Source organism: Alexandromys fortis, unplaced genomic scaffold, assembly GCF_014885135.2.
Source record: "Alexandromys fortis isolate MF-2015 unplaced genomic scaffold, M_Fortis_MF-2015_v1.1 scaffold_39, whole genome shotgun sequence".
NCBI classification, from domain to species: Eukaryota; Metazoa; Chordata; class Mammalia; order Rodentia; family Cricetidae; genus Alexandromys; species Alexandromys fortis.
Genome location: NW_026067918.1, coordinates 2,166,164 through 2,193,131, shown reverse-complemented (window position 1 = coordinate 2,193,131; position 26,968 = coordinate 2,166,164). Strand labels below are relative to the sequence as shown.

The 26,968-nt window shown below is 45.0% G+C and overlaps 1 protein-coding gene across 2 annotated transcripts in view; it reads left to right on the top strand.

Moving 5' to 3' along the window:
• Nucleotides 1–26,968, top strand: part of Oca2 (OCA2 melanosomal transmembrane protein) — a 206,787-nt gene that overhangs the window by 124,423 nt on the left and 55,396 nt on the right. For both annotated transcript variants that reach the window (XM_050140365.1, XM_050140364.1), the window contains exons 21-22: nucleotides 5,563–5,656; nucleotides 9,706–9,799. In XM_050140365.1, the coding sequence (XP_049996322.1) occupies nucleotides 5,563–5,656; nucleotides 9,706–9,799 (188 nt within the window). The remainder of the gene's footprint in view (nucleotides 1–5,562; nucleotides 5,657–9,705; nucleotides 9,800–26,968) is intronic.

Here is a 26,968-nt window from a genome sequence, read left to right as displayed (position 1 = left end):
AGAGAGAGAGAGAGAGAGAGAGAGAGAGAGAGAGAGAGAGAGAGAGAGAGAGAACGAGCTAGAGTGGTAGAGACATCCTGTGGTCTATGAGGATGACTGCTGGAAGGAAAGGGAAGGTCAGAGCACTATCATGGTCTTTGAAATACATAGCAGGTACTTGTGATATGCAGGGAGCCTGGAGGCCAACATGGGCTTTGATGGTAGGCACCACAGGTGGCCATCTGTCTGATCTGCCAGAGGCAAGGGACTCCTTCAGGGAAACTAGGAAGCTGTTTCACTAGTTCCTGAGGAAGGCTGGCTTTTATTTAACTACCAGAAATCCTTCGATACTCCAGCTTGAGCTCATTTCTAGACACGGACAGCCTGAGACCTGACTACGGGGTTGCAGAACTCGTGTGTTTTCTAGGCCCAGTTAGGTGGAAGTTGCCAGCTGCCTGTTCCTGCTTTTGGTTGATTTGTACCTTTGCCGTCAGTTATCAGCTGCCTGGGAATTTTGAATTACTTAATAGAAGATCAGGGCTTGAGAATCTGTCCCCTCCTTCCCTCCTCCAAGTGTCTGCCTCCGACAGAACCTTCCCCTGGACCAGCTGTGGTAAGGCAAAGCCCATGCCCCTGGGCTTCCTGGAACTCTCTCTCTCTAGCCTTGTTGAAATAGGAGCAGCGGGGCTGCGTCCCCAGCACCCCGGCCGCCTGCTAGCTCATGCCCGAAATAACAACACACAAATTGTATTCTTTTAAACACTGCTTGCCCATTATATCTAGCCTCTTCTCGGCTAACTCTTGCACCTGGACTAGCCCATTTCTAATAATGTGTGTAAGCACCCCAAGGTGCGCTTACTGGGAAGATTCTAGCCTACATCCATCCTGAGTCGGAGCTTCATCGCATGTGTCTCTGAGAGCAGAGCTATCTCACGTCTGTCTAAGGAGTCTTACCTCACTTCCTCTTCCTCCTGTTTACTCCTCCTATGTTTTAACCTATCAGGGCAAGCAGTTTCTTTATTTAATTAACCAATGAAATCAACAGATTGATATATGACACTCCCACATCATAGCTTCTCTGTCCAAGCCCAGGTGTGTGAAGCAAGCCCCATCCTCCCACCGCAAGAACACACATTCAGTAGTTTTCCTCACCCCGTTTGCCTCTGCCCCCCATGACTGATGTGTGGGCATCGGTTCTCCCTGACTGGGTCTCAGTTCTCCTGTTTGAAGAGAGCCCCTTCTGACTAGAAGCACCTTCGCTCTACACAGCTGTGGAGCTGTGGATGCAGAAGGCTGCATCCAGGGGAACACATACGGAAATGCAGAAATGACAAAAGAGCTGGCAGACACAGCTGCTGTTTGAAGGATGATCAGTTAGTACAAATGCAGTCACAGAGCTAGAGGCCACTTGGTGCAGTATAGCACCTGCAGGAATCGTTCCCCCAAGCACAGTGGTTCTCAACCTTCCTAACGCTGGGAACCCTTAATACAGTTCCTCATGTTGTGGTGACCCCCCCCCCCCCCAGCTATAAGATTATTTCATTGCTACTTCATAATTGCAACTTTGCTACTGTTGGGAATCTCATTGTGAATATCTGGTATGGAGATAGTCTTAGGTGACCACCTCGGAAGGGTCATTCAGCACCAAGGGTGTCACAATAGACAGGTTGAGAACCCCTGCCTTTGAACAGTGGCTGAGTAATTCTGTTATCCCGAGGACACATGAGATGACAGAAACGATTTCAGCCAGCCTCTTCTTTGTGTCGGGTCTCAGATAGGTACGTCCATTCATCCTGCGACTGCGTACATGTTTGTCAGTGGTATATCTCCTTTCTTCCGTGGGCCGGAAAGGATGTCCTGCCATTGGGAGGGAGAGGAATCCAAGAATTAGCTCACAACTGGTAGGATGCCGCCATGGAAATTCTCTTCATGCACAGAGGAAAAACAGTCGTTCAGTAGAGGAGTGGAGGCTTCCATGGTGGTTGGATGAGACTTCAGGAATATTCTAATCAGAGCAGTATAGATGAAGGTGTCCACGTCCCAGGGTTTGAGATGAACTAAGTTTGTTATTAACTATTTATTTATTTATTTATTTATTTATTTATTTATTTATTTATTTATTTTTATTTTGAGGCAAGGCTTCACTAAATTGCCCTGGACCTTTAACTCACTATGTCTACCAGGCTAGCCTTGAACTCTTGAGTCTACCTATTGAACGCTGGAATTAAAGGCGTTTACCACTGTGCCTCACTACTTTAGCTATTATTTTATAAAACTGAATTGAAATGTTTCTGACTTTTGTCATTTCTGAGTGTTTCTAGGTCACTGTTGTTATAGACAACACCTGGGTTTAACCCTCTGTTTTAAGCCCTTCCCTTAGTTGCTTGTTGTAAAGTGTGAAATATTAAGCAGGACTTAACACTGCTAATATTTAATAATGCAACGAGAACATCCCTAGAGAATCTGAAGTGGTCAGTGTGAGACTCCTGGTCCTCACCATATGCCAGGGTTAACCCCTTGCTTGCTTGAGATGGAGGAGACACCGCATGGTCTTGAGAAATGGAGGATGCTGGGGTCTTGGGGTCCAGATATTTCAGTATTTGAGCACACTGGGATCTTGGGGTGCAGATATTTCAGTATTTGAGCAAACATTCCCATGCCTGGGAACCCCCTTCACACTCACTGGCCTTTTCTTCCTTCCCTTCCTGATGTGGGAGTCCCCTCTGTGTGCTGTGATTACCATTAATGAATAAAGAAACTGCTTTAGACCTACAGCAAGGCAGAACTTAGGTAGGTAGGTAGGGAAAGAAAGCTAGGCTGAATGCTGGGAGAAAGAAGGATGGAGTCAGAGAGACACCATGGAGCCCTGCTGGAGATGGACGCAGGAACTTTACCCGGTAAGCCACAGCCACCCAGGGATACTCAGATTAATAGAAATGGCTTAAATTAATATTAGAATTAGCGAATAAGAAGCTAGAGCTAATGGGCCAAGCAGTGATTTAATACGCTTTCTGTGTGATTATTTCGGGTCTAATCTAGCCAGGCTGCCGGGAACCAACAAGCAGCCCCCCCCCCAACCTCTTCCAGCCTGCAGTAGGCAAGAGCTTGTGGGAACCTGAGTACAGCCCTGTGGCAGCAGAATTCCTGGGGCTCTGCTATGGTGCCCTCACAGCTGCACTGGGGACCTGACAGTCTTCCTCTGTTGAAGCCTCTTCTCTTCAAACTCCTTGGCTTGCACAGGAAAGAGTCTGTGACAGCTTCAGGCTTAACACATCACCATTTCCCCCTGGGCTATATGGTGATTTATGCACATAATTTTGTAGTTTTTAAAAACTGATTTCTTGGATACACACAGTTGTATGCATTGCCATTTAGCCCAGTGTGAAAGCCATGTTTTGAAGGCTCTCTTGTTCTTCAGCATCTTCTTATCCCAGGTTTCTTTCCAGGCCCGAGGAGGAAGTATTCAAACAGCTGTAGCTGTTGGCTGGAATAACTGGTATACGGAAAAACACTCAGGGGTGATAAAGGTCAAAAGTACTTCATCTGAGCGTTCACTTTTTGTTTTACACTTGATGCCATTTTTGCTTTTAGCCCTTTCTTTTCTAAAATGTTCAGAAACAAAATAATATAGAGAGCCGAGCCAGGTCCAGTGGACTGCAATTAGGCTAAATAGCAGAGCAGTTACAGGGATGCATGGCTGTGTTTCTGCAGAGGGAGAATCTGGGATTGAATCCCAGTACGCCATTTATGGGAGCTAAATAAGGCGGTCTTCTCTAGAGGAATAGGGATGTGAGCAGCAAAGACACACTGTCTTCTCCATTAGCCTGGCAGAGTGGGTTACAGGCCCTTCCCCAATGGGTGGGGATCAGTGAGTCCTCTGGCTAGGGAAGGTGGCCTTGGAAGGACGCTACAAGGCATATTTCTCTTCTTCCTTCCTTCCTTCCTTCCTTCCTTCCTTCCTTCCTTCCTTCCTTCCTTCCTTCCTTCTTTCCTTCTTTCCCTCCTTCCTTTCTCTCTTTCTTTTCTTCCTCCTCCTCCTTCTCCTTCTTTTCCTTCTCCTCCTCCTCCTCCTTCCTCTTCTTCTTTTCTCCTTCCTTCCTTCCTTCCTTGGCTCACAGACTGGCAGTCATGTAGCCAGATTTTGGTCCACACTCTGCAAACCACTGTGTATATTTATTTAGGAGACTAGGATTCTGAGAAAAGGATAATCAGAGTATGTCTCAAACACACAGGGCAGCAGACTGTCAGTTGTAAAAACACTCAGGGAGAGGATACTTTAAAAACACATCATATATTTCTTACAGAAATGTCACAGACCGACATGTTTCATTGGTTATAATAGCACAGAATTTTTCCATTAGAAGAGGGCCACTGGCTATTGGTAGAGCTCCCTGGAAACCGATATTTCTGGCTGTAAAGTCTGTTACAAATGCCACAGCTTCAGGACAACTGGGGAGAGCAGCAGTGAGAGGCAGCCTTCCTAGGGTGCAGCTTCTGAGCAAAGACTGTTTTCATGATTGGGTTGCAAGACCCATTATTGTGTCTTCTCATGCCCCACTTTCATGGTCTGTCTGGTGGTTTTTTTTACATCTCTCTTGTGTATGTGTGTGAGGTGTAACAGTGGTGTATGTGTGTGTGTCTGTGTGGTGTAACAGTGGTATGTGTGTGTGTGTGTGTATGTATGTGTGTGTGTGTCTGTGTGTGTGGTCGGAGATCAACTTGCAGGAGTCAGTTCTCACCTAATATATGGTTCTGGGAGCTGAACTTGCGTCAAGGTTTGGCAACAAATGCCCTTTCCCTCTGAGCCGCCTCACCGGCCTGCATCTGTTGGCTGAACTGACAACAGACACACTCCAAGAGTGACTTAATGTAGACTGTGATGACGCCTCAGGAAGAGCGTGACACCAGCGGGGGTTTGTGAACACTGGATTCATGGTTCTTAGGCACCCATCCATAGTGACCCACGGCAGCAGCCTGGATAGCTTCCAATGAGGAAACCTGGCTCTTCGCTTTGGACCAGACATAGGCAGATGGGTACACACTCAAGGTTTTGTGCATCTCAAAATTTGCTTTGACTTCTTTCCATGCATCTAGTGCTCTTTTTAGAAAAAAAATTACACACACACACACACACACACACACACACACACACATATATATATATATATATATACACATTAACAGTTTGACTATTAAAAATTCTGCGAGGGCCGGTGAGATAGCTTAGTGGGTAGTGGGTAAAGGCACTTGCCACCCAAGAATATAAGCCTGAGAACTTGAGTTTTATCCCCAGAAGCCACGTGAAGTTGGAAGGAAAGAACTGACTTCATTCTACAAGGTTGGCCTTCCACACTTGTGCCGTGATACTGCCACCCCGCCATACACATACGCGTGCGCGTGCACGAGCACACACACACACACACACACACACACACACACAACAACAACAACAACAATAATTGATGATAATGATAATAATAATAATAACAATAGCAAAACAAGGCCGCTCACGTTCTGCAAGTCTGGGTGTGTAGCTCTCGTGGTTTCTCTGATAGGTGGCTGCAATGTTCCTTTCTTCCACAGATCCCTGTGCTCCTGAACCTGGGCCAAGACCCTGACATTCGTTTGCCGGCGCTGCCGCTCATGTATGCCCTGGCCCTCGGCGCCTGCCTGGGAGGTAAGGGGTGCTGACTTCATTGTGAGGAACCACACTGGCATTGTGGGGGCGGACAGAGGAAGAGCTGGTAGCTAGCAAATCTAAGTGAATTCAAGAGAAGCCTGGTGATTTCCTGATTTCAAAATCTGAACACCCAGAACTCCTCCGTTCCTCTGTAAAGCCAGTCAGTGTTTGCCATGTCCTGGCACGGCTTTGGGTCCTGGAACCTTAATTAGGAGCAGCAATCAGATGGTCTGGACTCTCAGATAAAGAAGTTTTAGTACCTGGGAAACTCAGAGCTTATTACATACAGTTGGACAGGGAGGCAGGGTTATTCCATACATCTGATGGAGGAGGCGGGGTTAGCTAATATGGGTAGGAGCAGTCTCTGTAGGGGAACAGTCTTTGGGATGTACACATTGAGGGGGGAAGCTACTGTGGGCATTTTCCTTACACACGGTGTCATTCACATTCAGATCAGAGGGAAGCTTTGCCTCTCTTTGAGCCCCTCTCAGAGGAAGGCTTTATCACGGCACGTGTCTGAGGCATTGGCGCCCACGTCAGCTACAGATCCATTCATGATTTCACTTGTTCCCTACAACTTCTCACCATGCAGGGCCCGTGGTCTGATGATGGTCACTGCTGATATAGTTCAAAGCTAGCTAGCAGGCTCCCACTCTGCGCCTCTAGGCAGCATCCTATGCAATCAGCAGAATCTGTAGTGGCCGGTCTTTCTCTCTGGGCTCCACTGCATAGAAGCATTGCATAGCTGAGTAGGGACTCCACCGAAGAGGAGGAGGGAAGATGAGAGACCAAGCACAAGCATTGGGGATGACATCCGAGGAAACAGTGTGAGGTAGAGGTTGTTAGGTGGAACTGACCGCTGGGCAACACACGAGGGCTCTGGCTGTAATTGTCTAGAGCCAAGTCGATCTAGAGTTCTTGTATTCGGACAGCTTAATCGCCTGGGGAACACAGGTGGATTATAGAGACTCTTAGATAAACATAGCAGAAATATATATGTATGTATGTATATATATATATATATATATATGTATATATCGAACATTTTTTGTTGCCTCCAGACATGCGCAGATAATCTAGCTTTCTGTGTTCTTTGACTTCTCAGACTATCAAATTGATAGCGTTCTGGTTCATTTATCTGCTCATTTGTGAGGTGGGATTAACCTCAGCTAGTGAGGCATCAAGACTTCAGGAGACAGCTGATTTATCTAATGCAGTGACTGAGACGGAATCCTACAAAAGGGCAGAATAATTAAAATTTTCCTTCAGAGAAACAGCTCCAGAAAACACCAACCGAGTTTCTTTCATAGACACATTTAACACCAGCAATGGAAACAAGATCCAAGAACACTTGCGAATTCAGCCCTTAAATGGGATTTTAAAAGATTCAATAAAATTCAAGCATATGAATTACCTGCTATAATAGCCTGGCATTGTGCTCTGGGGGGGGGTGGAGCCAGGCACTCAGCCTAAGATTATAACAATGGGTGTGTTCACAATGGGTATGTTCTCGCACAGTGGGAGACCCGGAGCACATGCAGAATGCCAGGGAAAGACCACAGTCAGGGGAGAGAGCAGTTAGAAAAGGTGACCCAAGGGAAGGGGTTGGAACAGGAGACCTCCTGGGCTAGTTCCTGACAAGTAAACATTGAGGGGGCCTCTAGGAGAGACACTAAGAGGGACTAATATAGATGAATATGCTAATGTAGGCTAGAGACTGAGCACCTCTGGGAAGCAGGCATTCGTTACTGAACTGTAAGCATTTAATCCCTGAGAACTTTTAGGCAGAGTCGTTGGAAGGTGCTCATTCCTGGCCCACTGAACACTTAATGTGCTGGGTGTTAAGTGTACACCAACTCTGATCACTGACGGGATTTATGATACAAAATACCTAATACAAAAGTTACTCCCTGAGCCATGTTGAAGGGTCTCCTGATACATTTTCAGCACACTTTTGTGAAGTCATTCACACCCAGTTCCATAGCTCTTTCCACCATTTTAAAACTCCAAAAGGAAGCAGTAGCTTCATTAGCCCTGGGTTTAATAATTTTGATGAATACTTTCAGCAGAAGCTTTTGATTGGCTTTGGAAAAAAATGTATTGCTCCGTGAACTGGGGAACACAGACCAGGCAGTTGGAACTAAAACATATTTTACTTGTCTGACTACCGTGGCTGCTTTTTCTGTGGTTGTGATAAAGAACTCCAACAAGGGCAACTTATTGGAAGAAGTATTTATTCTTGCTCACAGTTCAAGGTACAATCATCAGTCATGGCAGGGAATCAGGGTAACGGGAACTGGCAGTGTCTGCTGGCTGGTTTTATGTCAGCTAGACATAAGCTAAGGTCATCAGTGAGGACAGAGCTTGAGCAAATGCCTCTGTAAGATCAGGCTGCAGGCAAGCCTGTAGGTCATTTTCTTAATTAGTGATTGATGCAGGAGGGCCCAGCCCATCTGAGTGGTATCACCTCTGGGCTGGCGGTCCTGGGTTTTCTAAAAAAGCAGGATGAGCAAGCCATGGTGAGCAAGCCAGGAAGCAGCGTTCCTCCATGGTTTCTGCATCAGCTCCTGCCTCCAGGTTCCTGTCCTGTTGGAGTTCCTGCCTCAACTTCCTTCAGGATGGAAGTGTCAGCCAAGTAAACCATTTCCTCCCCAACTAGCCTTTGGTCATAGTGTTCATCACAGCAACAGAAACCCTATGACACAGCGCTTGGTCAGGTTCCGTTGGTGGTCAGGAGGCAGAGAACCATGAGTTCTGCTCAGCTCTCCTTGCCACTTACACAGCCCGGGATCCCAGCAATAGTGGGTGGGTCTTCCTTCCTTAATTAAAAGTCAGCATAATCCCCCCCCCCCCCCACATCCAGAGGCATACCAACCCAGGTGTTTTTTGATTCTGTAAGGCTGACAATTAAAACTAATGATCACATTTGGCAAGAAGGCAAATGGGACCAGTCAGACAGACAGACAGACAGACAGAAAGGTGATAGTGTGGCTACATCTGAGAATAACACCTAGGAAGGTGGTCTGGGCCAGAAAAACAATGACTTGTACATTGCTACCCAGTCCAGACCCTTCGATACTCTGTGTCTACCCATGAGAACCCTAGACATCCTTCAGCTCATCCTCTTTAATGTTGCTGTAGAGTCAGAAGCCTTGGTTCAAGTTCAGGACACCATGGCTAGCTCTTCAGTCTCCCTCACAGTGCTTCCTTCGTGAGGACACCGGAGCCCTTCTGTCTCTCTGTTTTGAAGTTTCTGGTTTCGGAAGCATAATGTCCTCCTGCTCGCACACTGCAGTGGCTCCAGAGCAGGGTTCTCTGCTCACTAACCCTCAGGGTTAGCTCTTCCCCTACTGTCGAAGCGCTGATGTCAGATCTGAGCTAAGCTGATGGGGCCTCAGCTGTGTACTTGAATACCAATGGCTCCAATTAGGCAGAAAGAAGAGACTCTTGGGCTTGGCTGTGTAAGACTTTCTTGAATGCATGGCTGTGGTTCGGGGAGGAGAAAGGGTGGGAAGAATGACCTGATGGGATCGCCTCGGTGGTTTGCTCCACGTGGACTGTGAGGGCTGGCATAAGTGCCCGTGTGCACAGCATGTCCTTTCCAACTGTTTGCACAAAGAAAGCTTACTCAAGGAAATGTTTACGTGAAGAAAATGCCTACTAACAAGCAAAATTGGGTTATGCAAAAGTTTCACCTGATGTTACCAATCCCTTTCATCTGCTGAAAGAATTTCTTAGCAGATATCTGAGCCTAGAGTCCAGAGGTTTCTGGCTAAGATCTTGCTACACTGTTTAAAAAAGGACACACGCGGTTGTTTGCTTTGCTTGCGTTTTTCTCTAAAAGATGCATATTCCCTGATTCCAACTGGGACCTTTTCAAAGAGATAACTCACTATCTGGTTGGCAGTGTGTTTGTTTCCAGACGTTCCAAAGCATTGACTTTGATGGTCATCGTCACATCACAGCCTTTGAACAGAAGAAAAGAGCAAAGATCAGCTTCCACAATGCGCTTGGCTGTTACTTTCTTTTCTGATTTCTGATTCCAGGTAACGGGACACTGATCGGAGCATCTGCCAACGTTGTCTGTGCAGGGATTGCAGAGCAGCATGGGTATGGGTTCTCTTTCGTGGACTTTTTCAGGTACTTTATTTATCATTTACGATGTCTCTTCAATACCATGTTCTTAAACTAATTTCATTTAAAAAAGTGCACCAATGCATGCCGCTCACCACTGGGATATAGAACAAGGCACATCGGTTACTAAGATTAGCTTCATCTTAATCTGAATGCTTTGGGTTGAATCGATGGCTAAGAAAGGGTTGTAAGCTTGCTGGACTCTTCTTTTTTTTAAATTAATTAATTAATTTATTAATTTATTAAAGATTTCTGCCTCTTCCCCGCCACCGCCTCCCATTTCCCTCCCCCTCCCCCAATCAAGTCCCCCTCCCTCGTCAGCCCAAAGAGCAATCAGGGTTCCCTGCCCTGTGGGAAGTCCAAGGACCACCCACCTCCATCCAGGTCTAGTAAGGTGAGCATCCAAACTGCCTAGGCTCCCACAAAGCCAGTACGTGCAGTAGGATCAAAGAACCCATTGCCATTGTTCTTGAGGTCTCAGTAGTCCTCATTGTTCGCTATGTTCAGTGAGACCGGTTTTATCCCAGGCTTTTTCAGATCCAGGCCAGCTGGCCTTGGTGAGTTCCCGATAGAACATCCCCATTGTCTCAGTGTGTGGGTGCACCCCTCGCGGTCCTGAGTTCCTTGCTCGTGCTCTCTCTCCTTCTGCTCCTGATTTGGACCTTGGGATTTCAGTGCTGGACTCTTCTTGATTTTACGCTTTGAAAGCTTAGTGGGAACAGGTCGTTAAGGTGGTGAGCGCACAGAGAAAAGATGCTGGCAAGGGCCTGGGAATAGCACTGGAAACCAAGACCTGCGCTAATCACGCTGGAGGTAGTGGTGTTCCGTGTGTGAACACTCCACAGGAAGACTGCACGGAGATGGACCCGGTGCTGTCAGGAATGCAGCTGGTAACTACAAAAGAAAACATGTCCCATGAGGGGCTAGGTTCTTCTCTGCACTTGGTGGCCTGCGCGCCTCTGTTTCCATGGCCCGTGTGTAATTTTCAAGCAGAGAAGGGAGAGGAATGGAAGCCAATGGCCAGTGTGAAATGGTCCTACCGAAATGACCTGAATTTGGTGTTGAGTCATAAAACTGCAGCTTGGTATATGCACAGGAACAGACTTCTGCCAACCCTCATGTGAGGAATTCTAACATGTGTTACCGAGAGACAGACAGACTAATGGCTCTCGGAGACAGTCATCCCTACCCTAGAAGCTTGTTCCTCTGCAAGGTAATTCTTGCCCAGGTCTGAGCTTGAGCAAGAGCCCCGGTTGTCAAACCTCCTTGAGGACCAAGAGTGGTGTCTTAGTCTATGTAATATGCAAGACTCCCTGGAGGACCAGATAAGCTTACAGAATGGGTACGGTCGCAGGGAAACCACGGTTAACTGTAGAGTGGAGAGTCTCAGAACCCAGTAATTTCTCTGCCTGTGAGATGAATGTGAGCCTCTGAAGTTCAAATCTGGCACTGAAGGCCTAGAAGATTCCCAGAGAGTCACTGGTATCCAGTTCCTATTGGAAGGCAAAAGGAGCTGGAGTCCGCTGTCTGCAGTGACTAGCGAGCTATGCTTGTTTAGGAAGAAGTGAAGGCAGGGTAAGTAAGGCAAATTCTTTTTCCTTGGGCCCTTTTATATGTGAACTTGGGGTCAAGCCACTTCAAGGGTCGACCCACCCTTCAAGTAATTCCTCTTTGGAAATGCCCTCACAGACATATCCTGAGTTGTTACTCTTATGCAGTTCTAAATCTAGTCAAGCTAATGATATTCAACCACATCTCCTTAAGTCCTCTAAATTATGATAATGACAGCGTTGTAACTACTCCTAAGATGATATAGGTATCCCTTATACAACGGGGAATTCACTAATTCTTTCCACAGATATGTGACGTCTTTTGAGGAATACTTACTCTTTGCATATCCCATAAGTTAAATACAATAATATAGATTTAACAATACTGAAGTACTGATAGTTGATGTTATGTTATGTGGTAAAAGAATAGAAGGGGAAAAACATGGATATTTACTTACTATGTTAATATATATACACAAACATACTCCCCTTTAAACTTTACCATAGCTTATGTGTGTGTGTTGCCTGTGTATTTTTATGTGCCGCACAAGTATATCTAGTACTTAAGGAAATCAACATAGGACATTGGATCTTTTGGAACCGGGGTTATAGATAGCTGTGAGTGTTGGGAATTGATCCTGGGTTCTCTGCAAAATAAGTACGCTTAACCACTAAGCCATCTTTCTATCCCTACAAACACATTTTTAATAAAACAGAAAAGACACATTCATAGCATTTATGTTCCTTTATCGTACTATTTGGATCTGGTTGTATTTCCCATTGAACTTAACCAGCAGGCTCAGTAGTCCTAAGTGATGCCCTATAAATTGCCTGTACTCCCTATATAATCTCACTTCTGTTGTGTGATAAAAGTCCAGTTGCCCACAAGTCAGCTGCATCAATCACGCCTGACATTACTATGACTCCTACTTTATCTTGTTGACTCAAGGACATAAAGAATCCAAAGTAACCACGGGGAAGTCTCAGCGTTCAATTTAGTGGAGATAATATCATGCTTCCTTCTAGGAACCATGTGTTCTAGGCCAGCAGAGGGAAAGGCTGTTGGAATAGGAAATAATGGTTGTGCTAGCGTGTGACTTTATTCACCGCTGTCTCATCATACGCGACCCAGGCAGTTCAAGTTTAACTCTCTCCTTAATATTTAAGTTCCAACACTTCTAAAGTCTAAAGTTTCTTCTGGGATTAAAAAGAAACATAGTTAAGAACCTGTGTAAAACCCCAAAAGTAAGTTATGTACTTTTGATATATAACAGCACAGAATAAATAACCTGATTCTCAAACGATATCAAGGAAAGACAGACCCTTCCTAGAAACATCTAGAACCCCAGATGGCATTATGCATGCTCTGCCTTCTTTGCTGAGTTTGGCCCTGCAGCTCTGTTCACGTGGTTTGTCTCTTGGGCCAGGCAATTCATGGCCTTGGGCTTTGCTTTGTAAATGCCACACACATTTCTGGAATCTCTGATCCCTTGGTGTTGTGGCTGAAACTGAGGCTTCAAGTTGATCGAGTCTTCATTCAGAGAACTCAACCCAGCCTGACATTCCCCTAACTCACAGCCTTCTGAAGCTTTGGACAAGAGCTTTCATAACCCATACCCTTTGCTCGTGTAGGCCTACAAAGTCAGCTCTGTGTGGGCAACGATTTCAAGTTCTGTTGCTGCTAGAGACGCCATCGGCCTCTTCCTATTAGAGCTTTCGTGGTCATGAGCGCTGAGGCAGCTGAACCTGGGTCAAAAACCTTCTGGGAAGTTGTTTGTGAGTAGGGAGCCTCTCAGCTCAGGCCCCTTTCCAACAGATTTGTCCTGCAGCCTTTGATGGACCCCTGCCGTTAGGACATTCTATTGTCCCAGTGCAGAGCCTGGGGTCGCCAGTGAAAAATGGTAATCTTTTTGACATTGTAGCTCTTTTGTCAGAACCTGTCTTGTTGGAAACTTTAAACTTATTTAAGGTTCTTTAATTACCAAACTATCTTCTATTTTTTTTTTTTTTTTGCTCTACTTTTCTGTTAATTGTAAACCTGGCTAAGTCACTGCAGCCCCAAGGTTATCCTGTCTTGAAATTTTCTCTAGCAGGCAAATCAGTCCATTGCTTTGAAATTTGGCTTCCTGAGAAATTTTAACAAGTGGGGAAAATAGCGTCAGATGTTCTGCTATGATGTCACACAAGGGACCTGCAACGTGATTTCCGTCAGAGTCCTCTTTCCCCGAAACCTCACTAACACTGCTATCAGTGTCTGTATTGCTACCAGCATTCTCCTGCCGTCCCAGCAGAATGATCCAGGCAGATCTGCTGACAGCAGTCGGGAACATCTGTAGGTCACAGCTCCAAGCTCGGGAACATCTCTAAGTCACAGCTCCAAGTTTGGGAACATCTCTAGGTCACAGTTCCAAACACGGGAACATCTCTAGGTCATAGCTCCAAGCTTGGGAACATCTCTAGGTCACAGCTCCAAGCTTGGGAACATCTCTAGGTCATAGCTCCAAGCTTGGGAACATCTCTAGGTCACAGCTCCAAGCTTGGGAACATCTCTAGGTCACAGCTCCAAACACGGGAACATCTCTAGGTCATAGCTCCAAACTTGGGAACATCTCTAGGTCATAGCTCCAAGCTCGGGAACATCTCTGGGTCACAGCTCACATGTTCTCCCCCACACAAGCCACCGCAAACAACAAACTCCATACCTAATTTATTAGATTAGTGTGCACACGAGGCCTTGGTTATCTAGCCATGTCCACCTGCACACCCGAGAGGCACAGCACACACTGGTTACTCGGCTCACGAAGCTGAATCGTTCATCCCTTCCAATCCGATGCCAAAGGCCTGCTCGTTCCCGGAGAGCCACTGTGCTTAGTCCACATCCGAAGACTGATGTCGGTAGAGGATCACAGCATCAGTGACAGACACAGCCGTGCAGAAAGACATGAGGGCAGGTGCGCGGGCACTGCTTCTTCTGAAAACCCCTTTACATACTCGGGGTTTGGAAGGTGTTGCCCACTGTGAGGTCAATTTTCCTTCCTCAGTTTACCTTGTCTGAAATGTGCTTATGGACATACCTAGAGGTGTATTTTCTAGGCCATTCTAGCAGTCAAAACCAACTGTATTTTCTATTGCTGTATCACAACATACAAGACCGGGTAACATGGAAAAAAAATGGAGGTTTTTTTAGCTCAGAATTCTGGAGGCTGAAGATCTAAGGCATCGGTCATTGGATCTGCTTGGCATCTGGTGAAAGGCCTGCTTGCTACATAATAACATGGAAAAGGGCATCACAAGATGAGACAGGGCAAGTGTGCCAGAGAGCAGTTATTTTTCTTTTATAACAAAGCCATTTCCTCAACAGTACATCAATTTATTGATGCACGCGGTCGTTCCACTTAAGAGAGGAGACTCCAGATGGCTCAGTCACCTCCCAGTGGCACGAGATCATTCCATTTAATGACTCAGTCGCCTCCCAGTGACGTCACCTCCAAAAATTTAACATATGAATTTGGATATTTAAATTTCTGCCTATGAAACTTTGAGGGACATAATAGTCCAAAATAGTAAGTTGTCCTCGTATAAAAAAGAATGATAACTTTGGGGAGATATATTATATTAGACATTTCACCAGTTTATGAGAAACGAGCAAGATTGTAAATTTTTCCAAGACATTAACTTGAATGACACTTGTGGGAGTCTGAGATACAGGAAAGAGACAGCAAGCGGGTGCTCAAACCAGCGTAGGCGCTAACTGTACATCTTCCCACTGGACTCTGGGCACACAGCTGATCCTGCGAGCGGGTGTTCAAACCAGTGTAGGTGCTAATATCTTCAGTGCAAAGTTTAATGCTCCAATTCATTCCTGTTCAGACTTGCATCTGCCCTCTGCTGATAATGCAGAGGAATCCTAAATGTGAAGAATTGTTTCAGTACTAGCCATGGCAGTGGTCTTGGCAGGATGGTTCGCTCCATGCTACTAACTTCTCATCTCCATCATGAAGGTCAGGGAGGATCCAGGCCCAGAGAGCAGATGATTACGGGTACACAGATGGGCACTGTCATGGACAATGGTGGTGGGCAGAGAGCTAGACTTGACAAACCAGCTATCCCTCATTTCTGGGCTCTTAATTTCTGAAGAGCTAGAAGGCTGTCCCCTAAATGTTCTTCATTGGTCATCCAAGCACAGGACTCACTGGCCTCTCTGCATCCTTTCTACCTTCAGAGAGCAGCAAGTCCTCATGGAGATTTTGAGACACTGGTTTGGTCTCTCAGGGATGGAGAACAGGCCTGTGCCTCTTGGGACATGGGGAGTTGCCTATAGTTCAGTATCAGTAGGTGGTACATATGCTTGTCGCCACCATGGGAAGCTGGGATGACCTGCACACAGGAACCAGTTGACCTTAGGAATCGAGCTAACCTGCTGGTCCATTTATAGTTCTTTAGCCCTATAAATCACATTTAATCTTTGAACTGAGGTAGAATGTACCCATGGTCCAGGGCCACCAGTGCTTAGCAACTTGGTGAGGACCTGTTTCAAAATAAAAAGCTAAAAGCAGGGGTATGGCTCAGAAGTAGAACTCTTATCTAACATACATGAAACCCTTGGTTCAAAGTCCATTACAAACAAAGCAAAACAAACAAGCAAAAAAAAAAAACCCTAAGTTGAACACATCTTCAAGTTAAATGCCATCAAGTCTTATGCTTCAATTTTTAAAATCTTTAATTAGTTTGTTTATAGAAGGGAAGAACTTCTGATATACATGCCTTGACTACACTTATTTATTCTATGTACACGAGTGCTTTTCTGCATACATGTATGTGTATCCCGTGTGTGCTTGCTACCCAAAGCTGCTAGGAAAGGGCTTTACACTCTCTGGAGCTGGAGTCATGGGGTTCTAACCCATAGGTGGGGGCTTCATATCAAACTCACGTTATTTGCAAGGGTAACAGGTGCTCTTAACCACGGAGCCATCTCCAGCCCATCACTTCTTTCTAGTTCTCTTCCATATCTTATATTCTGCAGAGGAATTGTAGATGTCCTTTGGCTTCTTGTTCTCATCTATGTGGTCACCAGTGAGTCTGTTTTCTCTTTAGGTCTTCTCCATCTACCTGCTGATTGATTAATTTCTGCTTTCTTGATAGAGAGCCACTCTTCCTTGGTAGTGTGGGAAGTCCTTCTGGCTATGTGTTGCTTTTATTAGTTAATGAATAAATCTGTTTTGGCCAGTGGCTTAGCAGAAGAGAGTTAGTTATGTGGGAAAACTAAACTGAATGCTGGGAGAAAGAAGGCAGAGTCAGAGAGAAGCCATGGGGCCCCACCGGAGACAGATGCCAGATGGAACCTTGCCAGATAGAACCTTGCTGGTAAGCCACAGCCACGTGGCAATACACAGATTAATAGAAATGGGTTAATTTAAGATATAAGAATAAGACAGAAATACGCTTAAGCTGTTGGCCAAAGAGTACTGCAAATACTAGAGCTTCTGTGTGATTATTTCATGGTCTAGGCAGCTGGGAACAAAGAAGCAGCCTCTGCCTACACCTTGGTTGTTCCTATTTGTTTGAGATCTACTGTTAATACTACTGCACGTTTATCACTGGTTCATTTTCCTTCAGGACTGCCTAGTATCTTGATGATTGAAATTAATACATATTTTTTAAAGTAACTTTATTTGTTTGTTTATTATTTTATGTATATGGATGTATGCTTGTAAACCACATGAGTGCTTGATGCCCATGGAGGCCGAAGAGCATATTGGGTCCCCTGGAACTGTAGATACAGATGGTTATGAACCTTCATATAGGTGCTAAGAGTTGAGCCCAGGTCTCCTGGAAGAGCTGCCAGTGTTCTTAACTGGAAAACCATCTTTCTAGCCCAATGGATAAGGTTAACACTGAGCAGCTTCTATACAGAGTATTCTGTGAGTTCCTGTGGACTTAGGGCAGATGTTAGATATCCTTACTACATGACAGGGCTGGCTTCTGCTCGGGTATCTGAAGACACTACTTCATCACCTCCTTCTTCACATGCTCTTCAGTTTGTTTTCCTGTTTCTCTGATAAAATTACCTGACGAAAGCATCTTAAGGAAGAAAGAATTTATTTCCGCTCACTGCTCAAGGTTGGGGGCAGAGAATGATGGGCACTGCTCAGTGTCTTTCCTCTCTTTCTTTTTCTGTACGACAGATCCACACATTTTTCTAATGAATCGCCATTGTTTCTACCTTCTCCTTTCTCTTCCTTCCCCTCTCCTATTAAAACTCTTCTTCCCAAATGTCCATCCACTACTTTCATGTATTTGTTTTGTGTGTGACTCATGGAGTTTAATTGGAATATCTTGCCCGAGCTACGGTGCTCACCAGAGCTCAATGTATCAGTAGTGATATCCCCAAAGAAAATGGCACCCCTTCCCTAACAGTCTTTAACTGCCAGCCAATGAGACCTTATGGGCTGCTACCCATCTATGAAGAAATGTTGGTGGGCCTCACTCATGCAGGTCGTATGCAGACAACCCAGCTTTGGTGGCTTCATGAAGTGTGACAGGTATGTCACACCTAGATGTCTTTTGCTGCATGACTTTCTGTCCTATGGGCCTTTCCATTCCCCCATCCATGATTTTCCTTGAGCTGTGTATGTGTATGTATGCATGTATGTGTGTGTGTGTGCGTGCACATGTGTGTGTGAACATGTGTGTATGTGTGCATGCACACATTTGTGTATGTATGTGTGTGTGTGCACGCGCACGCAGAGCCATCTTGCCCCCTTTTCTCTTTTGTTGAAAAGTTTGGGATCCCTGTCCTGGAAATGGTTTTCTCCACAAGTGGTGGTCTTCTTGTATCAATTAACCTGATCAAGATAATTCAGCACAGGCTGCCCAGAGCCCAGCCTTTACCTGGATGTTGCCTGACCTCTACAGGTGAAGCTGTCCCCAGATGATTCTAGATTCTGTCCTGTTGACAATGAACACTAGCCAACTCACATTTCTGAGAAGTCTGCTGGGCATGAATTCTATAACTTCTTGGTAATTGGTAAGTTTCTTGTTCATTTTGCTGCAAGCCTGGAGGATGTAAAAAAAATGTTTTTGGCCTCTCAGCTTTATTAGAATGTCCTCTGGTGTCCTGTGGGCTTTATACCTTGTAGGATTTGGTCTCCTTTCAGTTTCACAGAGTTTTCTAGGCTCGCAGATTTAAAAATGTGTTATTAGCTTGGTTTCTAGCTCTCTTTATGTTGAGTTTTGCTGTCTCCTATTTAATTTAATTTTCATAAAAATATGAGAATGTTTACTTTGTTACTCCGGCATCCTTTATTACATTTTCACTTGACTTTATTCTTTCTGTAGCATCTTTGATTTTAATCTTCATTTCTAGCATAATTGGGTCTTTACTTAGAATTCTCACTTTGTATGTTTGTTTCTGTTCTTAGTGTTTGAGGTTTGATTCAAGTTACTTTTTCAACACCCTCAGCTCCCCTTGCTTTTGAGGATATATCATTTCTGCAGAATGCATTAATTTACATTTGGCCCTTGTGAAACCTTTGTGTGGGGCTTTGTGTTTGGATTTGTACGGTTTCTTTGAGTTTGGATTCTTGTACTTCATGGATAGGCTGCCAGCTGGGGTCAGGTCCACCATTCACATTTATCTGCAGTCTTTGGCCTTCTCCTTAGACTGCCATTTCTGTCCTCTGAGTTTATTTCTCTATAGCTTTGAGAGGTAACTAATCCACTAATGTTTTGTTTCTTTCATCTTACAGTGTTCTCCATTTTCTTCCCTTATTGCTTTCCCTGTTGTGAACCCCACACTGAGGGCCAGCTGTCGGGGTCCAGCCTCTACGGGTTTGTACGTTCCAGGGGAGGGGCATGTGGATTAGAAATGCTAAACAGAATAAACAGACATGCAAAAGGAATAGACAGAGACACAGGATAGAGTTGGGAGGGCAACCCAGTGAATACTGAATCCGCCCACGTTTATTTATCATAGGCTTTATATTACCCAATGCAAAGAGGAGGTGGGGGGAGACAAAAGACCTTTTTACTAAAATGCAAGGAACAAAGCAAACATTTTCTCAAATACCCAAAGCATCAAGTAACCATACCCTCATTAAAAACATTCCTATTGGTAGCCACACCCTGAATCAAACCTGTCAACCGTCTTGAAGGAGCAAGAATAGGCCTGAACTCTGACGTTTGGTTAAGGTGGAAGGAATCCTCATCATGGGCTCTGACATTTCCCCCTTCCTCTCTCAGTCCTGAGTGGATGCATGAATCTGCCTTGTTTTCTGTCTTTTCCTGGAGCAAGGATGCTGCCACGGTTGTCATGTCAAGCCCAGGGGATGGCTTCTCTACATCCTATGCTGTTTGCAGCAATTCTTTATTCAGGTTGGCCTACCTAGTTCTGACTGTTGTTTCTCAACTTTAGAAACGTGACTGCTTTTTTTCTCTTTTGACTGAGTTTTTCCAGCCTCTGCTGGTTGTCTGCAGGTGCATGAGAGGAGAGACAGTCCTGATGAGAACTAATGTTTGTTCATGGCCCCTTCTGTTCCCCGCTGGACTGAGAGGCATGAGATCTATGTGGTTTAGTTGATGCATGCATTTATTGTGACTGCTTTCATGGTGCCTTCCAGAGATCCACCCTCCGTTTGAAGACAGGGACATCATTAACCCTGTTTCATACCTCTGTTCTTCTGCCCATATGCCCTACCCCCTCTACCCAAGAGCATTTTCTCTACACTTCCTGGAAAGGATAACCCCCCTTTTTCCCTTGAAGATAATTATGTAAGAGTAGAGATTATTCTGATGCTCTATTCTTTTACTGAGTAGAAATGCAGTCTCTTTTGCACCTTCCCGCAGGGAAATAGAGCACCCCTTTCCACCCGTACTCATATGGTCTACACACATATACAAAGGACTGCTTTATCAATTGATAATGTAGACTTCTTGCTATCTCTTTAAATGTGGAGCTGTGTAAAATTAATTTTTTATGGAATCGAGTTTCTGCAAAGTCTGTCTCCAGATTTTTGTTTTCTTTTGAAATCTACTGGAGCATAACTAATTTCTATGAGGCTTTAAAAAATGAGCTTGCTGACAAAATGAAGCAAAAAGTGAAAATATATCTGAAAAATGAGGTGTTGAGAAAACACTAATCCTGAGGCATATTTAAGGATGATGCGGGTTCGCTTATTGTGACCACCGGCCAGCACTGTCAGAATAAGAGTCTTTGTAGATTTATAATGCCCACTTAGCCACTGCTTCAGGGACCTCTGACTAGACATTTCCATTTCCTCAAAGGTCACAGTAGATGCTAATGTAATACAGGGTCATTTCTAAAGGAGCATCGATTGTTCTCCTTGCACAGCCTTACGGCACCAGAGGCAGACACCTTCCTTCCTTCCAAGGCCTGAAATCAGACATATGGGATCAATGGTTTTTAGATGTGAATTTCAAACTTGGTCTCATCTACATATTTTGCCAAAGAAAAGGAAGGAAGAGAGAGAAGGTTGTTTTCCATGGGATCCTTGACCTGCTGGGAAAGTAGACACCTGTCTTCTCGGAGAAACAAATACTTTGCATTTCTAAATTTCATCCATCGTTATCATCATCACCACCGCCATCACCATCATCAGTGTGTGTGTGTGTGTGTGTGTGTGTGTGTGTGTGTGCATTCGTAAGCACCTTAGAGCATGCGCAGGACTCAGGTCACCAGGCTTGTAAGATCACTCTAATCTGCAGTGTCCCCTTGCTGACCCAGGGCAGCAGTTTTTAGTGTCGTTTGGACAAAGTCATGTATCATTCATGTTCTTAACACAAGAATTCTCCCCTGGTGGTTTGTGCTAAGATTTCAGTTTAGGGATGATATGACTTGGGTATCTTGAATAACATGCTACTGATCAGCCATCTTGAGAACGATTCTAGTTCATGGGGCCTGTTCTGGGCAGGTGGTGAGCTCCAGAGGACTACTTGAGACGGAGACACAAGCTTCTTAGACAAAGGAAGCTTCAAAGGCCCAGATGTCCATGGGAGGGTATAGGAGAGGTGACTCAGAAAATCTTTGACAACCATTTATTCATTTTCATACTTTTCTTTTATTCTTCTCTCATATCTCACATCTCCTCCCCCCATTCTTCCCTTTCCCACCCCATCTCCCCTCTCCCCCAGATTCACTTCTTTCCCATTTCCCTTCAGAAAAAGATCAGCCTTCCAGGGATATCTACTGAACATGGCCTGACAAGTCATACTAAAACTAGACACAAACCCTCATATCAAAGCTGGACAAGGCCCTGGAGGAGGAGGAAAATAGTCCCAAGAACAGGCAAAAGAGTTAGAGACACAACCACACCCACAAGAACATCAAGTTACACCACCATAAAGTATATACCCATACGGGATCGATGTTTGTCAGTTCAGGCACTGTGAGCTCCTATGAGCCCTGCTTAGTTTATTCTGTAGGCCATTTTTGTGGTGTCCTCTACCCCTCTGGCTCCAACAATCCCTACTCCTTCTCCTCCTCCTCCTCTTTCTTCTTCTCCTCCTCCTTTTTCTTCTCCTCCTCCTCTTTGTTCTCCTCCTTCTCTTCTTCAGGGTTCCCCTGGTTCTTCCCAGCATTTAGCTATAGGTCTCTGCACCTGCTCCTATCAGTTGCTAGATGACACCCCTCTTAGGATGCTTAGGATAGGCACAGATCTGTGACTACAGCAGAATACCATTAGGAATCATCTCATTGACTTTTTTTTTTTTTTTTTTGCTAGTCATGTTTGGTTCTGTCTTGGTCTCTGGGCTGATCTGCCTCTCATTCCTGGCCATCCACGCAGTGTCTACATTGGGATCCACATTGGTTGGACACTCCCACAAGTTCTGTGCCACCATTATATCATCATGTTTTGCAGGCAGGAAAGTTCGTAGGTTGAAGGTTTTGTGGCTGGGTTGATGTAAAAGTCCTATTGCTAGGAGCCTTGCAGTATGGAAGATGGCCACTTCAGGCTCTGTGTCCCCCATACATCTAGGGGCCTTGTGGTATGGAAGATGGCCACTTCAGGCTCTGTGTCCCCCATACATCTAGGAGCCTTGTGGTATGGAAGATGGCCACTTCAGGCTCTGTGTCCCCCATACTAGCAGACTTCACTAGTGCTTCTCCCATAGATTTCAGGTAGTTTCTACTGTCATAGTTTTCTACATTGCCCCCTAAATGCCCCTGGACTCAAGTTGTCTCTCCCAGTTGTATCTTCCCTTACCTCCACCTCAGCCTTATCCCTGCTATTCCCATCACCCCCTGTCCCCACCCACAAAATCTATTCTATTTCCTCTCCCAGGGAGGTCCATGTCTTACCCCCTTGAGATTTCCATGTTACTGAGCCTCTCTGGGTCTGTGGATTATCCTTTACTTTATACTAATGTCCACTTATTAATCAGTACATATCGTGTGCGTGTCTGGGTTACCTCATTCACAATTGTCCTTTCTTTCTTTCTTTCTTTCTTTCTTTCTTTCTTTCTTTCTTTCTTTCTTAAAAATTTCCACCTCCTCCCATCCTCCCATTTCCTTCCCCCTCTCCCCAATCCCTCTCCCTCTCCAGTCATAAGAGAAGTCAGGGTTCCCTGCCCTATGGGAAGTCCAAGGTCTAGGAAAGTGTGTATCCAAACAGACTAGGCTCCCAAAAAGCCAGTACATGCAGTAGAATCAAAATCCAGTGTCATTATCATTGGCTTCTCAGTCAGCCCTCATTGTCAGCCAAATTCAGAGTCCAGTTTGATCACATGCTCGTTCAAACCCAGTCCAGCTGGCCTTGGTGAGCTCCCATTAGATCAGTCACACCATCTCCATGGATGCACCATTCATGGTCCTGACTTCCTTGCTCATGTTCTCCCTCCTTCTGCTCTTCATCAGTCCAGTGCTCCAATATGGGTCTCTGTCTCTATCTCCATCCATCGCCAGATGAAGGTTATCCTCCTGGATATTGGAAGTAGACAAAATCGCTGGACAAAAGTTGGTTCTCCTCAGCACAGGGACAGGGACTCCTGGAAGTCCAAGGACCCCCACAGACAAAAGGGCAAACTTGAGGGGAGGGGAGGGTCGTGTGGAACAAAGAAGCCCGGCTGGGCAGGCACAACTCACCCCTCTGGGTGGATAGCCTCAGTACAGGAGTAGGAACTGTTCCTGGGCCAAGGACCTCACAGACAGTAGTGCAGGCTTGGGGGAGGCAGGGTCGTGTGGAACAAAGAAGCCCCTGCAGCAGGAGCTGGAGGGGCCCTGTGCTCCTTTCCCAGACGTTCCCCCCCACATGGCACCCACTCACCAGTCTGGATGGTTGTCCTCAGCACAGGGACAGGGACTTCTGGAGGTCCAAGGACCCCACAGACAAAAGGATGAACTTGGGGGGAGGGGGACGATGGTCTTTTCTAGTTCCATCTATTTGCCTGCGAATGTCATGATGTCGTTATTTTTACTGCTGAGTAGTAAATGTACCACATTTTCTTTATCTATTCTTCAGTTGATGGTCATCTAGGTTGTTTCTGGTTTCTGACTATTATGAATAAAGCTGCTATGAACATGATTGAGGAAGTGTCCTTGTGGTAGGATGGAGTGTTGTTTAGGCAAATGCTTAAGAGTTGTACAGCTGGGTCTTGAGGTAGATGGATCCCAATTTTCTGAGATACTACCATATTGATTTCTTGGCTGTACAAATATGCACTCTCACCACCAGGGGAAAAGTGTTCCCCTTGTTCCACATCCCTTCCAGCACAAGCTCTCATTTGTGTTTTTGATCTTAGGCATTCTGACAGGTGGAGGCTGGAATTTCAGTGTTGTTGTGATTTTAATTGTTAATTTGATCTGTTTGATTATTTCCTGCTGGCTCCTCCTTTTTTGGTGTGTTTGCTTCTTGTCATTCTAGAATTTTCAGGTGTGCATTTAAGTTGCTAGTATGAGTCTCTCCAATTTCATTATAAATGCTTTTAGTGCTATGAACTTTCCTTTTAGCATGACTTCCATTGTGTCTCATAAGTTTGGGTGTGCTCTCTACTCATTTTCTTTTTTAAAAATTAATTCATTTTTATTTTATGCACATTGGTATTTTTTGCCATGAGTGTTAGGTTCCGTGGAACTGGAATTAAAGACAGTTGTGAGCTGCCACGTGGATACTGGGAATTGAACTCAGGTCCTCTCAAAGACCAACCAGTACTCTTAACCACTGAGCCATCTCTCCAGCCCACTGTACTCATTTTCATCGAATTCTATGAAGTCTTTAATTTCTTTCTTTGCTTTTGTGTGTGTTTGTGTCTTTTGTGTGTGTGTGCGTGTGTGTGTGCGTGTGTGTGTGTGTGTGTGTGTGTGTGAGAGAGAGAGAGAGAGAGAGAGAGAGAGAGAGAGAGAGAGAGAGAGAGTGTATGCCCATGCCCATGGAAGACAATGATGTTTTCCAGCATGAGTTTTTCTGGGTCACCTGAGCAACTAAATGTTCTCTTCAGCATTTGGAGATCTACCAGAAATAGCTGAGTGTTTGGGACGTGGTTTTCTGTGTGAATTCTTTCTGCCTGCTCCACAAATATTCTGTGAGGTTCTGAGCATAAAGGTGACAGTCTCTTGCAATGCGGGTGTTGTCTTCAGGTGTCCTCCGTTAAGAGTGGCTGAATGGTACAATCCAGGCCGGGACTGCAGAGGAAGCGCTGGTATGTGATGGAGCCTGGTCCAGCAGGAGTGGAGAAGGCCACCAGAGAGGACTCACTCCCTGTGCCCGTTCTGTAGAGAATCAGAATCCCCCATAGGAAGAGGCAGGAAGTGATGCACTCTGCCTGCATTTTAGATTCAGGTCCCATCTCTGTTCTACCACTCACAAGAGCAGACAAAAAATGTGACCAACCTCAAGTCCTAAGACAAGCCCAGCAAATCCCTGTTGGGTTGTAGGATTTACCCTAAGAATGCCTGTGCTAAACATGCCATTTTATCCCATTTCCTTACTGAGAATCTGTCCGCTTAAAAAATGAACAGAAATTCATTTTAGAAATTCAAACCTGTATTTTAAAAGACGATTGACTTTCCTTCTGGTTAAAACAGCCATGCAACTGTGTCTGTTAATGTCTCTATATTTAGCTTTCTAACCTTTTAAAAACGTGCCAGCTTCCCACTGCTTACAATGAAACACCTTCCCTTTCTAGAGGTAAAACGGCTCAGTCCCTACTGTCTTGTGAACTGGACATTAAATTTATAGCATCTTCCTCCTTTCCTTTGTATCTCTCCCTTCAAAGACTCCCAGAAATTACAAAGAACAGAGGACCGGACAGTCCAATTTCTGCATGTGAGATTTCTCCGACATGATAATTTCTCTCCATTGTTCTCTCAGCTTCTGGGGGGACAAAATTATCTTCTCGAATGTTTTTTATACTAAATTTAGGATTTCCAAACACTGAGTTTTCATTTCAGTATTCGTGTTAAGAATCACCTATGAGATTTTTTGAGATAAATATTTTTTATTAATCTTTGAGAACATCATACAATCTATCTTGATCATATTCATCCAGTCACCCCTCCCAGACCCACCTCTGATTCCCTATCCCCAACTCCTCTTTTGGATTTTTAAATTGAATCATGCATTGACTCCGGGCTGCACTGTCCACTGAGTGGAGGTGAGGTTGACAGAAGTCTCGCATCACAGAATTCTTTGTACGAAGAAGATTGCCTTAATTCTTTGGGGGTGAACGTTTCTGAAAATTTTTAAAGGAGAAAAGAATATTCTGGGCTGGGAATGAGTAGTGCACTCCCTAAAATAGCAGTCCTGTAGGTCAAAAAAAGAAGCATTTACTTTAAAATACAGATTATCATATAATCAGTGTGAATAAAATAATTGACGTAGGATCAGTCTGAACACTTCTGTTGAAGGTCTTTATGGAGGCCATCTATTGACAACACTTGCACCCCGAGGTTGGGTAGTTAGAAAGAACCCTGAAGTAGTATTTACACCACATACTGTACACCGAGGTACTATTGTTTATTGTCATTTGTTTATATATTATGTTGAATATGCTTGTGTTGTCCAGGTATGGCATGGGGCCAGGAGTCACACCTTGAAAATCTAACTCTCCCTCCTTTAGAAGCATCAGCTGTCGAAAGCGCCTCTGTTAGAGGTGCGGGGCTTATGAGCCTCTTCCCCTCCATGCCAGAATGGCGACTGGCTTGATGTTGCACAGGTTCGGTGCAGGCAAGCACAGCCGCTGTGAGTTTATGAGCGCAGCGATCCTGTCACATCCAGAGGCACGGGGTTTGCTCTGTTGGTGCGGAGGAGGTGTGCCCGGGGTTGGAGGGGCTGGGGATTTCTACTCTTTCCAGGTTTGGTGCTCATTAGGTGGAGGAAGTGAGATGGGAATTCTGGGCCTCTTATCTGTCTTAACTGGCTGTACACAGTGTATGGAATGTGAGCAGGAGGTGGCAGGCTTGGGAATCTCTTACCACTTCAAACCAGGGGCTAGAGAGTCGGGGAAGGGTCTTCAATATTTTTTTTTATTTCCTTTTCTCCCTGTCTTTTTTTCAAAATAAAATTCCTTCTGAGAAATAGTCAGCCTTGATTGTATAGTGAATATATGCTTCTCTCTCTGAGTGTATATTGTTTTAAATTTTTTTAAAACTATCTTTTCAGCTCCCTCCCCT